At 51.3% G+C, this 15,655-nt stretch overlaps 1 protein-coding gene across 1 annotated transcript in view; it reads left to right on the top strand.

The window, feature by feature from the left end:
• The window catches only part of SOX8 (SRY (sex determining region Y)-box 8), a gene marked incomplete at its 5' end in the record, with an annotated part of 19,198 nt that extends 9,660 nt beyond the window's left edge, over positions 1 to 9,538 (top strand). The window contains 2 exons of the mRNA XM_009888556.1: positions 1,826 to 1,918; positions 9,381 to 9,538. Of these exons, the coding sequence (XP_009886858.1) occupies positions 1,826 to 1,918; positions 9,381 to 9,538 (251 nt within the window). The remainder of the gene's footprint in view (positions 1 to 1,825; positions 1,919 to 9,380) is intronic.
• Between the last annotated feature and the right edge of the window lie 6,117 nt (positions 9,539 to 15,655).

The raw sequence follows: 15,655 nt of genomic DNA, 5'->3' as shown, positions 1-15,655 counted from the left end.
TGTCACTGGCTTAACTGGAGTGTTGGTTTTGACCTGATTTAGTGAAGCCCGTGAAAAAAAAAAAAAAAAAACCAACCAAAAAGCCAGTTGGACACACTTACTCAGGTTTAAAAGCCGGCTTCTTTCAGTTTATCTTAAACCAATTAGGAATGAAAAACAAGCCACTCCTAATCCAAAATAAGAGGGTGTCCCTCCCTGCCTCCGCCGCCCGCTCCCAGGGCTGTGTTGGTTTAGGGAAAGCGGTGGGATGCTGCCGGCGCGGGTGGGAAAGCGCTTCCCCGGGCAGGAACAAGGGCACCCGCGCATCCGTCCCGCCGCGGCTCCGCAGCCCGGCCGCTCTGGCAGCCGCGCTGGCATCGGCTCCCGCTCCCCGTATTTGTTTGTGGATGTGTGCGCAGGCAATATTGTGACTGTCAGAGACGTGATATTAAAACATTTACCCAAAATACCTCTGCCTGCTTTTCTCCTCCCCTCCTGCGTCCCCCTCCTCCTCCTTTTTTTTTTCTTCTTTTTTTTTTTGTGTGTGTGCGTGTGTGTCTAAATTCCCAATGTAGTGATGGAGGTCTTCACCCAGGAAAGGGTTAAGCGTTTTGAAAGGTCTTGTTTGAGGTAGAGTGAATTTTAACCACCACACACATAACGAATGCGAAACAGCCTGAATTGCTGGTGAGGAGCCAAGAGCACAAGAGAGGAGCTGCTGAATTTTAATGATTCATTATTGCATGGAAGGCCTTTGTCTTCCTTTATCCGGTGCACAATAAAAGAATTAATTGGACAGAAAATGGCAGGGCAAAGAACTGACAAGTCATTAAGGGGCTCTGAATGGCTGATTAGGTGCACATTGGGGGTGGAATTTCAACTGCACTGTTTCAGCAAGGGCTCCGGAATAATAATGGCATGGCACAGTTTATATTTTGTATGCAGTACCAGAAAGGCCTTTATGTCGGCATTGTGGTGCTATTTATTATGCTGTCTATTTAGCCATTGTTGGCATTGTGTTTGCAATAAGAATGCACAAACAAAGTTGGGATTTTTTTTTTTTTTTTTAACTTCACGAAGGCAAAATAATTGGGAATCAGAATCTCGCTCCGTGGATAGTTTTATTAATTTTTTTTGTGTGTGTCCAGAAACGGCAGTAAATATTTAGACTTGGGAGAAGTAGTTTCATTTAGAAAAAGGAAAAAGACTAATCAATTTCTCCCACTTCTCCCCATTCCCGAAGAGCCGCCGTTCAGGGAAGCCTCGTGCAGCTGGCGGAGCCCCCGCGAGCGATGGGGTGCTGACCACTTCCACACCCCGACGCCGGGAGGATGCGGCTCAAGGAAAAGCAGCCAACTGGAATTATTGGTAGCTAGGAAGTTCATTGAACATCTCGCACACGGATCCTTTGAGGCGGCTTCTGCCAAAGTTTCGTTGTTGTTGTTGTTGATGTTAAGCAGTTGCCTGTGAGTTATAATAAAAACCACACACACAGAAGGGAAAGAAAGAATTAAAAAAAAATAAATAATCCCAACACGTTGGGTAGGTGTGATTTTGAGGAGGAATGCACTTTTTTTAAAGAGGATAACGAATAGGAAGAGCAGTTTACTGTCAGGTCTGTACATAGCTGGTTGAAAGTTTCAGGGGGGAAAAAGGAAACTTTAATGAAGATACAGATTTTTTTTTTTTTTTCCCTGCAAGTGATTCATGACAGCCTGATGAAAATAGAAAGCTGTCACCTTCACGTAACCTAGAGATTTTCACATGACAAAAATTACATTTTAAATTCTGCTCGAAAGCTCACAGAGGCTAACGTCAGTTCAGACAACCTCCCTCCTGCCCTCAGGATGCCGCCCGACCTCGCTGCTGTTTGATAACCAGATGCAAGACGCCCTCCGCCTCCCGAATCCCCAGCAGAGAACACCCCTCCGCCTGCCGGGTACCGGGGACCTGCGCTCCTGCATCCTCACTGCCGGCCGAGGAGCTGCACGGTGCCAGGGATGGACCTCGTATTTCCACAGAATAGAGGAGCAAAAGCCACCGAGCGCTGATGCACCTTGTCCAGCTGCCCCTTGCAGCCTGCCTGAATCCTCCTGCTGGTTTCTTCTGGAGGAGCTGGGATGAACTGGGATTGATTGGTCCCAGCTCACATGGGCGGCATGGAGTTGCCAGGTCTACCTTTAGCATCCCGAGCCACACGCCGTCCCTGTCCCCTTCTCCTTCCATCCCAGGAGCTCAGGTCGGGGACATTTTAACACCACGTGCATCACCGCTGTCTGGTTGGGATTAGCTCACACACTCACATCCTTCAGAAAATGACCTCTCTGGTCCTGGCTGGAGGAAACAGCAGGGAGAGTTTGGTTTTCTCCTCCTCCGCAGCCTTTGGTCCCTGGTTTTCCTGTCCTGGTGGGCTGAGGGCAGAGGGAGTATCACCCCCGAGATGACGCCCAGAGCGTGCTGGGGCTGCCCACCAGGCGCTGGAGAGAGACCCGGGGTGGGAAGGAGAAGGGACCCCTCCACCGGTAACACTGAGGTGTCCCCCACAAAGCCCTTTGCAGAGGGAGGTTGCCGAGAGAAAGCAGGTTTGGCAGCCTCCCGTTTGCAGACAATTCTCCCCAAGACAGCCACCCAAACTGATATATCCACACAGACATCCCGTGCCTCCGCTCAGGGCCTGGCCCTTTCTCACACTTCTCTCTTTTTTTCTTTTCTTTTCTTTTTTTTTTTTTTTTTTTTCAGGGGTAGTATGGGCTAATAACGGGTTAATGATATATATATAAATTTGAAAACGTGAGAGGGGATTTGGGTGTCAGGGAGATGGATGAGCTGCAATCTGAAACTTTTTAGGTAAGAATAAGTGAAAAGGAAAATGGGGTTATTACAAAAAAATGCCATTCTCTGTAGAATATAGCCCTTCTGTAATAATATTTTAAGAGGTAGTTAGTGGCACTCTTCATTCGGCAAAGTAAAGGTATGCATGTCAAACAAAAATAAAATAAAATAATATAAAAAAAAAGAGGTGGGAAGGTAGCTTGTTCCACTGGAAATTGTAATGTTCCTCCTGAGACTTCAGCTTCTTAACACTGTGAAAGGAGGAAAAAAGAAATATACTGCCATTTGCGCTCCTCCGTTCGCGCTGCGGCTGGGAAGGAGGCGAAGGGAAAAGCTGTTATTAGCGACAAGGGGTGCATCGGCCGGGGAGTGCCGGCGGCTGCTGAGCTGGGAAACACCACCACCACTTGCTCTGCCACCAAAGATGACTCTCGTTGTAATCCTCTTGGCATCTCAGCCCCTGGAGCTGAGCCGTGAGTCACCCACGAGCTATTCCAGACCCACGAGTCACCTCTTCCTGCAAACACCTCCTTTTCCTAACAAGGAGGATTTAATGCAACCCCCTAAATGAGACCCTCTGTAGGTGGGCAGTAGTTTCCCAGGCTCTCGAGGTCCCCCAACGCTTGCTCCTGCCCCTCTGAGGTTCTCGCTGCCCCGAGGCCACCTGAACCCCAGAAGTTCTGTTGGCTTTGAGAGCCTCTCCTGGTCACCAGATGGAGATGAGGATAAAGCTGGACCCAAACGGACAAAATTCAGGCAGGAATCCAGATATTCTCAACATTTGGGAGAAATCAGATCTGCGGAGGAGGAGCTTGGAGCGACGTCTGTCAGAATGAAGTCAGGTGAGAGCTTCAGAGACAGATTCCGACCATCCCTTAAGAGCTGTGTGTTCAAGCCCTGGAATAGTTGGCTGAAATCCGTGCCTGGTGATGGGATACAGAGAAGTTAAAAACGTATCTAAAACACTTAACAAAATTCCCAGATGGAAGCAAGTTTATTTTTTTAATGAAAATAACTTAACAAAACATCCGAGTAGTAGATGTTTGTGTTCTATTTCTGGGAATGCAGGAAAGATCCTCTGAAACCCCCTAGAAAAAAAAAAAAGAAAAAAAGAAAAGAAAAGAAAAGAAATGCTAAAACAATCAGCCCCAAACTACATAGATGCAGATTTGTTTGGAAGAAAGAGGGAAGATGGAAATATCTGCACTGGAAGAGAGCAAAGGTCTGTCTCAGGAGTATCCTGCAAAGGCACATGTAGGTTTGCCATGCAGGAACAAACAAAAAACCTCTCAAACTGGGGAAACAAACAGGGCTTGTATAAAATAGCCCTTCCCCTGGTCTCTGCCAGCCTCTGGCAATCAGCGATTGCTGTGAGACACTTGCGTTGCCTCAATGCTATGCCTAGAAGTTGAATATTTTCCACGAATTTGTCTAACCTTCCTTTGAACCCAGCTCTGCTCTTGGCCTCCGCCTGTGGCAGAGCTCTGCGGATGAACCGTTTGCTCCGAAAAAAAAAAAAAGAAGTCTTTCTTTTTATCAAGTTTCAGCTTTCTGTTCAACTACCGTACCATGAGACACACCAGGTGATGGCAAGAATAATCAGTCTCCCTTCCCTTTCTCCTTTCCCCATTTGGTACTTCACTGCCTATACCAAAAGACCTCAGTCTGGGCTGGAAAGAGCCAGCTAGAAGCAAATAACGTATTTCAGCTCCAAGCCTAAAATATCCACCTTGGGCAGAATTTTGTCCCTGTCGCTGACTCCACGTTGGGGCCCGATACACTCCTGGCACTGATGCTGGTGACATTTGTCTCATCCCAGGGTGAAAAATGGACTTTAAACATGCTTTAAAAGTCAGGGTTTTCTGGCTTCTGAGCAATAAATCCCACTTTTGGGCTCATGCCTTCCAAGTGATAAATTTCTAGAATGCTGGGAAAATACACTCCAGGGAAAGCAGACAAAGAGGAAAAGGCTGTAGCATGGCTTGGAATGACATTTGTGTCTCGGATGGTGAGGAAGCCCGGACAGGACTGTTGTAGACATGCCTGCGGGAAGGAAGGACAGTCCCGGTGGAGCAGTTGGAGCTTTCTAAGGGAAAGGCAGGGAGAGCCGGGGCTGGACTGCCACCGGAGACTGGGAACGGGACAGCCAGATCCCAGTCCAGGTGATGTCTTCTCATCCTGCCCAGGCTCGGGGCACCCTGGCTCACCTGGGAATTGCCATTTCAGGAGGCTGAGACCCACGGCGCATAAGATGCTCCCTCATCCCCTCCCATGGGGACAGCTGAGCTCTCCCGCAACCCACCTCCCGTGGGCTCGGGGGATTTTATGAGGTTTCAGGGCCACCCAGCCCAAATCCCAGGACACAGATTTTGAGCCTTAAATGGCTCAAATGGCATCTTTTGGATTTTCCCTTTTGCCTAATTACAGGGATTTATTTTTATTACCACTATGGGCTTGTTCCAAAACCCAGTCGGCTCAGCAGAAGGCTTTCACAGGCTTTTGGATCAGACCTAGGCACTCGGTGTAGTTTTTCCTATAACAAATTATCTATTATTTGCTGGTTCTCATTTAATTATTAAACAGAAGCTGCAGATATTAAGCTTCCAGGTGCCTTGGGGTCAAGGACAAGATTCCCATTGCCTTCAGGAGGTCCCTGGATTTCACTCCGGCTCCCGACACAGCGGCAAGTTCCCAAACTGTGAAAAATGGATCCGTGTCGTTATGTTACAGGTCCAGTCCACCGTGTTTGGAGCCAAATAGTCATAACAGTCAGACATACTGAGATGGAGTTTGGCCAGCATTTCTGCAGGCCAGCCACAACCGAGAGCTTAAAGCACTTCTGCGTATAACATCTGCTTTACCTTCTTGGGAACGGTACTCGCCGTGCCTCTAATCGCCTCAAACATCATTGCTGAACATGGGGATTAGGAAGGATTTGAGGCATCTGCTCCCTTGTGATCTGAGCTTCAGTTCTCTCAGGGTTTTGGAAAGGTGAGAAACTCTGCTGCTTTCACCTTGGTTAAAACCCTTGAATATTCTTGAAAAGTGTAGAAAATGAAGATATTACTTGTCTTACTATTCTCGCGGCAGTTTTTCTAGCTTGAGGCATATCCCATGGGATACCTTGGGTGAGAGCAGGCAGAGGACCCCACCGAGCATGCAAGGATGCTGTTTAGGATTCAGAAACCTTTTAATTCCTTTAACACCATTGAGTTTTGCCATGGACTCTGTTGGAGACTGCATGACCTTTGGAAACAGGCTTTGCCTCTACCTTAAACACTCAAAAAGTCGCTCTTAGTGTGTATCATCCTATATACGTCCATCATGCCGTGGGCTCACCTGAGCCCAGAAATGCTCTTTTCTCCCCAGCCCTAGAGGACTCCCCATAGGTTCCCCTATTGCAATGGAGCTCACGGAGAGAAAAATTCCTACAGCTCTGTCTTCATCAGGGGTTATCTGATGCTGTCTAACCTCAGGTGGACTCCGATTTGAGCTAGATTTGCTGGATTGCAGGAGGTGGGATGTGAACTGCTGCTGCCCAGACCGATGGTAACTGAATGCAACGCATTTTCCCACACTGAAAATAAGCAATTTCTGACTGAAGTGCTGACTTGCTCTTTGAGTTGAATGCTCGACTATTCTCTGTAGGAAGAAGCGTTCATATACAGGGATTTCAGAAGTAACCAAGTCCCGGAGTAAAATCTTCACCCTCGGGACACCTGTCCCTCCCTTAGAAATGTAATTCAGTGCCATTTCTGTAGGTGTAAAGCTCTATAGCGGCAGTTAATATATGCATACTTCTGGGTTCCTTCATTACCATTTCAGTTGGCTCGTTTACATAATAACACAGAACAGAAGATCATTTGCATAAAATTAAAAAAAAAAAATCAAATAACTGAATGTTGCTTTTATTTTGAAAGGCGCAGAGAATGAGCCTGTGAAGTTATTTATATCCCCGAAAGTACCAAGGAGGCTAATCGGCAGGGAACCGTGCTTTCTGCACAAAATGGGACTTGACCACTTCAATTTATTCATGAAATATTAGCTCACTTAGTGGAAGAGTTTTTTAAGCAGCTGGGTTGGAGCTGACGGGAAATCCCCTCCCAGCTGCAGCGGGATCAGCACGACTCGCAGCCAGACAAAAGTAAATTCCCTCAGCTCCGATCCCGCGCAGCACCTGAAGGGGCTGGGGAACGAGGGCTCCGCTCCTTGGTTACCGTCGGCGCGACAGAAATATGCCATTCTCTTCCAGCACTTCTGCCTAACGGCCATTTACCTAATCTGGGGGTTTTACACCCGCCCCCTCCCCGGTGCCGTGATGCTCAGACACCTTCATCTACAACGAAGAGCAAAGCTTCTCCCGGGTTCATTGTTGTGTCCTGATTTCTTCTGCTCCTCCCAACTTCCATGGTCAAATATTCCCATATGAGCAGCCCTTGGCCATCCCATCTGATGGGTTAATGTTGCCGCCGGGATAACAGCAGCAATTTGGTTTTGCAGCGAGCAGAGTCACCACCGGCAGAATACACCCTCGGGTCTGAGGGGCAGGGAAAGCCATGTACCAGGTCTCAGCACGGACAGACGTGGCCATGTGGGTTACGTGGGGGAAACGTGAGACTGAGAAGTAAAACACAGACTAATTTGGTATTCAAGGCGTGTGCAAAATGGCCATATTTGCATGAGAAAGGTTGGTTGGGAGAAATCCTGGGCCAAATCCTATTTTCACTTAGAAGCTTCCAAACATGCAGCATCTTTCCTGACACCAGGAATAGTACTCCAGGTTTGCAGAAGGGTAATGAGAGCTGAACCTCACCCAAGAGTACTCAAAGTCTATGAAGCACCGGGCTCTTTATTACGGCAACTCCTGGCGAAACCATCACCAAAATTAAACTATAACCTCCTGTAACAAGCTGGCCCCTGCATTTTTAACAACGGTGCAAATCCTTCTGTAGATTACTGGGGGGAGCAATGCTGCGCTTGGCAAGTTCATGCAGCGCAGATGGCCTCAAGGTTGGAAACATGACCCTGAACTACCTCCTCTATCTGTTCTTTGGAGACCAGCTCTGGACCGTGGGAGCACTGGGGCAGAGGGACAATGGGACAATGTTTGTGCCGGGATGTCCCTGTCCCACAGCATGATGCTCTGAAACAAAGTCCTAGCGCAAGCATGTGAGCAGCTGCCCTCCGCCCCCCCGGTACGCCAAAATGAATATGCATTGTTGGGCGAGGGTGTGGTGGGTTTCAGCACACTGAGCCTGCCAAACTTGGACTTCTGCCCCAAATATTCACATGGCCTTAATAATTTTGTTCCCCATTTCTCATACTTCTCCAGGCCCTCACCAGGGCTGTAGCGGCTCCTCTGTGCTGCCGGCAGTGCAAGATTGCCCATGGTGGAGCTCCATGTGGCCACCCCGGCCAGGTGTCTCTGGGTTGAACCGTTGTTCATAAGGAGCCATGTCCTACTGTTCCATGGAAAATCCCCCAGCAGAGCTGGGGTGGGAAGGAAGAGAGGTTCTGCACAGTCCCACTGCCAGTCCTTCAGCACGAGCAAGATTTGGGAGGGCAAGATCTCCTCTTCTGATCCCCTTGCCCCACAAACGCTGTATGCCCATGAGGAACCTCAGCTCAGAGATCTTTTACTTTTGTGCTTGGTCCAGAGCCCCGGTGGTGGATCACACTGATGGGTGGCACCTTGAAATCTTGCTCCCAGAAGCCTGGAAGAGCATGTGCAGGGAAGATAATACACAACTTTGGGATGGGCTGGATGTTGACATTCTGCCCATCTCCAGCAGCATGAGCACAATGTCTGTGCTGCATCTGTTCCCTCTTTCAGGTATCTGCTCCTCCTGTGGGGCAGCAGAAGACTGCAGAATGAGCTGGAGCCAGGAACTGGGGCATTTGATGAAAAGGGAGGTGATGCTCCTGAGGGTCCTACAACATTGCTCTTGCAGAGAAAATGAGGCCCCAGCTATTTGTGATGTTTCTTTGTGACCTCTACTGAATATTCAGAAGGGAAAAGCTTTGACTTCACCAGTTGCACTGGGATCCCTGCGAGGGACTCCCATTAGCACCTAGCGGGGATGTCCCCTGTGCCGGTACGCATTGGATGGGTCTTCTCCAGGTTCCTCCATCCCAGACACAAATTGAGCCGGGGGGAATCCATAGCAGAATTTCACAGCTCACTGTTTTAATAAACGTCTGGAAAACGCAGAGTAAAATTGAGTTAGGACCTTTCCAATACACTAATATTTTGGAACACATGGACCATGCATATGGGAATAGTCCTGGCCCAGAAAGCATGGGTAAGACCCAAATAGCTCCAAGAGACGGCTCTCTGAGCGCTGCTTGGAAGCTGCATTCAATAAAGGGTGATCCCTTGGAGCTGAGGAAACAGGACAACCAGCCTGCTGAGACCCGGCCTCGCTGCGGAGGATTTCAAGGCCATTGGCAAGTGCTGTTCCATGATACAGGACAGATGCTCTGCCCGCTAATAACGAGCAAAATAGCTAGGAACACTGCTAATTGCCAAAATGTAAACTCGCTTCTGTGGTTTGCGACTCCCTCTTCAGCGGAGGCTGCGGATGGCATGAACTCTCCTCTGCTTTACACGCGCGTCGCGGCCACGGAAAGCAAAGTGACGTGTCCGTATGGCAGCCGGCTCAAACCCCCGAAGCAACGCAGGGGGAAGCGCCTGCCCGAGAGTCAGCGTTTTACTGCGGAGAGCTGAAGATTCGGCCAAGCTCCCCGGGCGCTCCCCGGGCTTTGCCCCGGAGAGGCATAGCTGGGCACTGAGCATCGCCCTGTGCGCGCCCGGCTCTGGGAACCCTCTCCTGATTTGCAAGGGAAATCATGGGTAAATAATCCTCATTACCCGGGGAGGCTGCCCCCTTCCAGATCAAGTTCACTTGTTATTCTGATCAGCCGATAAGCCTCATTTGCATAATTTTTTCTTTCTTCCACACTCTGGCTTCGCTAGCGCAGTTAGAAGGGGGTTTTATTACTCTTATTAATATTATTACTCTGTGTGATCCTCCCGCCCGAAGGGTTTGCGAATGCCTTCACGCCTGCTGGGGGCTGCGGGTGGCCGTGGGTGGGCTGGGGGCTCTGGGCGCGGGGGGGCTGTGCTTTTGCTCCCCCTCGGTGCTTCCTGCAGCCCTTCACTCAGGGCTTTGCTGGCTGAGAACGCCACAGCTCGCCACAGGAGCTGCCCAGGCCCACAACCAGGGTAACAAACAGGGGAGCGGTTGTTTTTGAGGACCCCCTTGGAGTTATTCCTAGCTGCTTGACCACTCCGAGAGCAAAGGGGCCTTTTTTTTTTTTTTTTTCTGCTAGTGTCTGCTTTTTCTTTTCTCTGAGGAGGGATGCTGGAGACAAAACACAGGCACAAGGAAAGGTGAGATGAAATGGTCTCTGCTGATGGTCAAGCAGCCCGCTGCCCGCCTTCTTGCTCTGGCCAGACCCAGGGATCTTCTCCTGAAATAAGTCACCCCTGCAACTTTCATTCATTTTTAAAAGATGATCACAGCTGAATCATGTCAGTGCCTACAGAGGAGACAAGGAAGGAAAATGCCCCCTAATGTTGCTGACTGAAGCTGGATCCTGCCTTGGATGAGAAGGCACCAATACCCCATCCCCATCCCCATCCCCATCCATCCCCATCCCTATCCCTATCCCCCATCCCCATCCCCATCCCCATCCCCATCCCTCCCCATCCCCATGCCCATCCCCATCCCCATCCCTCCCCATCTCCATCCCCACCTCCATCCCCATCCCCGTCCCTATCCCTATCCTTATCCCTATCCCTATCCCTATCCCTATCCCTATCCCTATCCCTATCCCTATCCCCATCCCGCTTAGGCAGTGCCTACCCGTTTGCCCCCCCGCCACCCCAAGCCAAGGGCTGCAGCGTGGGCAGGCTGGCATGGTGCAAGAGATGGCATGCAGACGAGATGCAAAAGAGAGGGGCACTGATTTGCATCATTTGCTCCATGTAGAGTCTGTTTGGAACTGTACCAGGGTGGGAGGGAATCGTTTTACTGCTCTCTTGGTGGATATCGATGTCCCTGCTGCTGGGCCCACAGGGGATTTCTGGATGTAGAGTCTGAAGGACAAGGACCTTAAAGCTCGGACTGTTCAACTTGTTATAATCTTGTTCCTCTTTGTGTGAATGCAGTTGCATCTGTCACAATTAGCTGGCTAATTTTTTTTTTCTATTAATTACACATTGCCTCTGTGAAACTATCTGCGTTTCAGCTGATTAATATACTCTCCCCTTTCACTCCAGAGCTCTGCATCCCCTCCAGCTCCTGCAAACTCTGCGGTCCCTCACCCTGCCGGAGCTGTGCTGGTGTAGGGGCTCGTCAGCCCCCCAAAACCAGCTCTCTCATGGCTAATCCCAGCATTTACAGAAGTGGCTGCATTTTTACTGGGCGCGATGCTGCTGCTTTACGTAACGGGGCAGAACTTTTCTGCCTGTAGCGAATAAAACCCTTTGGCCCGCGGTCCCAGCATGTTATCGGAAAGGTCCCTTCTGCCAGCAAGCCCTCAGGAGGGTGCTGGATGGTGTCCCTGGGGGGGTGTCCCTGGGTTTCTGCCGGACCGAGGGGTTCGGGCAGCGCCGTGGGAGCCAAACCCGGCGCAAGCGGGGCCGGGGCGGCGGCGGGGCCGTCACTCGCGTCTCTCGGGCTCCTCCTGAAGGAGACAGCCCCGTGTAGCCGCAACCGCAGCGGGAGCGTGGCACGGATGGCTCCTTGATCGCCCGCAGAAAGTGGGGTGGCTTTGGATGGGGTGAAAGCTGAGTGCGAAGGGAACACGGAACCGATCCTGCTCTCTTCTTACTCGCGTTATCCCTTCCCACCGCAGCTCCGTCGGCACCACGGCATCCGCCTCCCAGTTCGGCCGAAGGCGGCACAGCCGTGAGCTGAGGCTCCGGGGGGGGGGCTGTGCTGTGGCGTTGGAAGAACCAGCCACGGGCCAAAACGTAGACACTGTTCTTACAATGCTTCTCCATGCAGGCAGCAAGACCAGAAAGCCATCCTTTGAGAGCGGGAGGGAGAGGTGGGCTCTCACCCGCGGGTCACAGCCCTGTTATTTAATCTCCTTGCTCCCAGGGGCGTGAAATTTGTACCCTGGGCTTGGATTTTGTATTCTGCTGCCATCCTCCGACTCCCAAATCTTGACAGTGGTAATAAATATCCCCCCCTGCTTTGCTGTGAAGAGGTTTCCCGCTCAGTCTCAGCCCGAGCCGGGGCGCGGAGCTGGTTTGAAAGGGTGACCCGCTGTGCCGGGTTGCTCCAGGGCTGCCGAGCCCTGGATGCCCTCGCTGTCCCTGCTCCCTGCCAGACCTCTGACAGAAAAAAAGACTGGCACAGAGCTGGGAGGTGGCTATTCATTCTCCAGCCAAGGCACAGCCCTTTTTTTCTGGGACATATATTTTATGTTGCTTTGTCCTATTTTTCTGTGGGATAGGCTGCTGCAATGGGAAGGCAAGACCACGGCTGTAAGGGAATAGGCAGCTATGAGGCAAAAGGGATAGATGCTCAGGAAGGCAGCAGCTCCCAGTGGGCAGAAATCCCCAAACTTACACTCAACTCGGGCTGAGGGAGGAGTATCAGCCTGGCAAACAGCTCCTGTGTGGCTGTTGGGAGAAAATTGCAGTGCAGTGATGTGCCCACCAAGGACTTAAAGCGTGACAGATTTCCTCGGCTTCCTGGGGACAGGCACGATGGACACTTATGTTATTGTTTGCATAGGTTGCCTGAAGTGAATCACATCCTTGGGTTCCGAAATAGCTGTGGAGGTTTCTCCCTGGGGACTCAGTCACCCCAGAGAGGAAACAGGAAAACAACTAGCTAAATATTAAGCGTACGTTTTAACGTGAAACCCAAAAGAGAGCACTCAGGGCAACACATTTCCCCCATATACCCACCCAGTGTGGAATGAATGAAAAAGTTATTTCCAGACATCCTCAGCAAACAAAAGCCTACCCAGTAGTTAAATTTTCCCCCTAAACTCTTTAATGCTTCTGCAATCTAAGGAGATGGGCTTCATGGTTACTTAGTCTGGGTTAAAAGTCTGTGTTTCCCTAGCTGAAGTGGATTTAAACAGTGAATTATTATTAGATACGTTGTTGACTATTTCAGGGCACCAAACATCCCGACACTACAGGTCACATACCTGCAGCATACTTCCCTCCGAGCATCCAGAGCTCATTCCCCGTGAAACCTATGGCACAAGCAGGCCTGAAGATCTTCAGATCTTTGCTCAGCCCAATGCTGTGAATGGTCCCGAGACCGCTCACAGTACAAATCCCAGTTTCCCATGAGATGCTGCTCATGTCTGTGTTAAGGGAAAGGGCTGAACCCAACCCTACTAAGCAGCGGGGACTTTGCATGTGAGGAGATAGGACAGGTACAGCGACCAGAGAGACTGGTCAGGAGCCCAGACTCACCCGGCTCCAGCAACTCCAGCTGTGAGGACCTTCTCTGAAAGCATGAGTCTCCAACACGGAGGGATGCATGGGCTCTGCTGAAATCGGAGGTCTTAAAGCACTGAAAAAAGATAGTTGAAACTTTTAATTTGAAAATAATGTTGTGGCCGAGGCATAGCCTTCGGAAGATGTGGGGGCAGCTCCCCCCAGATCTGCATCCCACAAGCATGGCTCGGCGAGCACGTCCCCTCTGCCACCACCCCTCGGCAAGGCTCTCCATCTCTCCTGCCATACAGCACCGAGCGCTACGTTTTATTTGCGCTGATCCCAGAAATCATCAGTTTGCTGCAGCCTTTCCCTGGGAGAGCATCGGCTTCACGTCCCCATTTCTCACCGAGAGCATGTGGGGCCGTTAGGGCTTTCCTGAATTCTTCCTTTCTGGAAGCCCTTTTTCTCTTAGGTGACATTAACTGAGAGCTCTGTCACTCCACCCCACTTTAATGATTTCCTCTGGAACATTTTGTGTTCAATAAACTAGTGTGTTCCCCGTCTGAGGTGAATCTCCTGCAAAGAGAAGGAAAAAAAAAAAAACCCAACCCAACAACCCCGTCCTGAGCAGACTGCGCGCTTGTCGCCAGCGCCTGCCACCCTAATTACGCCGTGGAAGAATGTGCACATGGCAGAGGTCCCTGAACATTTCAGGCAGGATATTGCCTGCTCCTGGATGCAGCCTTTTTCGCCGCTGCAATAACATTTGCTATAATAAGCTGCGACTCCGTTTCGGGGAAGGCGTGAGCGCGGCGTAGACGTTTTGGCCCCGCTGCTCCCCTTGCGCGGAGATGGCTGGGGGCGGCAGCGGGGCTGCGGACTCATCTCCCTGTGGGCATTGACCCACCGTGCTTGGGGGGGGCTCTGCACGGAGGAACCCCCACCATGGTGTGGGGTTGGATCGGCAGGGAAAAGGGGGAGATGCCCCGGTGGTGCTAAAGGGGTGTATTGCTCTCCTGCCTTCCCCCATGGGGTCAATTCAGGCTGGGCAGCCGGGATGGCTCCAGGCGGCTGCTGGGGCTGCAAATCGTCCTTTTTGGCCTCCAAGTTTTGTGCCAGAGCCTGGGCAGGCGCCCTGTCCTCCCAGCTGGGCAGCCAGCCCAGCCTCCTCCTCCAGCCTCCTCCATCCTGCTCCCGGCAGCTGGGTTCCTGCCCGGCTCTGCCTACCTGGGACACGGCGCCGGGAGCGGAGCATGACTGCCATGCAGTCCTCCTTCCTTTTGCAAAGCTGGTCCTCTCCCTGCCAGGCTGCCCGGGAGCCTCCTGGGAGTCACCTCGTCCCCATGGCTCCCGTCCCCTGCGTGGGCACAGGGAGGAAGAAACTGTCCAAGAGAGCTTGTTGCTTGGATGCTGGATGGCTGGTTTGAGCTGCTTGGGTAGGCTTAGCCCATGCAGGGGAAAACTCATCGGTTTCATAGAACCAGAGGCTGGGATGGCTTTGGAGCATCTTGTTGGCGATGAGGTACCATCAGGTTATCTCTGTACTGGGCCAACAGGGAGTGCTTTGCTGGGACCTCGCTGCCAGCACGGCAGCCCATGCCCCGCACCCATCCGGAGGTGCCAAGTCCATCGCTTTTCCATGGGGTCTCTGACAGCAACTAACACTTCTTCCCAGGCCAAACCAGTTGCTATTTCCAGTCTGAGTTTTGCCTGGTTTCTATTTCTGGGCCTTGGTTGTCCCATGCCAGACCCTGCTGGGGTTTGCTGTTATCCCCCCAACCTTTTCGTTGTGGGTGGAGATTTCTGCCCTGGGTGCCTTTGGTGGTTTTTCCAGGGACAGCTGTTGGCTTTTGGCTGACCAGGGCAAAATTGGGCTGATCCCTCTCCAGCCTTTAGGGAACAAGGCATGGATTCAGGAGGAAATTTAGCGTGTGCTCCTGTCTCATCACACCTTCCCACTCAGTGCCCTGAACCCCTCCAGAATGTACTCGAATAGCAAAGAACCTTTTTTGGGATGTGTCTCTGGGACGGCAGTGTCCCCTCACCCATGCTCTTCCATCCCAGGTCCTTCTCCTTGATCCAACACAAACCCCGCAGGCGGACGAGGTCCACCTCCTGGTGTGTGACAAGGTGGCTTTGTGCCAGCCGGGGGGAGCAGCGCTTGATTTACCCTGAAAATAAGATGAGCAGACACTGCTCAGAAGGGGGATCGGCGCAGAGCTGCGGAAAGGATCCTGCAGAACCCCGCGAGCCTTGGAACGGGCACTGCTTTCGGGTACCATAAATAGAAGCCGAGTCACTCAAATACCCAGGACCTGTAAGAGCCATTCATAGCTGCAAATTAACAGCTACCGTCAGGCCCATCTGTGCACGCCCCAGCCCCGAGTCGGATTCCTGCTCCCTCTGTTTAACCTGATGACCATAATT

The sequence above is a fragment of the Charadrius vociferus genome, unplaced genomic scaffold (genome assembly GCF_000708025.1).
Source record: "Charadrius vociferus isolate BGI_N301 unplaced genomic scaffold, ASM70802v2 scaffold27, whole genome shotgun sequence".
NCBI classification, from domain to species: Eukaryota; Metazoa; Chordata; class Aves; order Charadriiformes; family Charadriidae; genus Charadrius; species Charadrius vociferus.
Note: the sequence above shows the minus strand (reverse complement) of the source record. Positions and strands in the feature narration are given on the sequence as shown.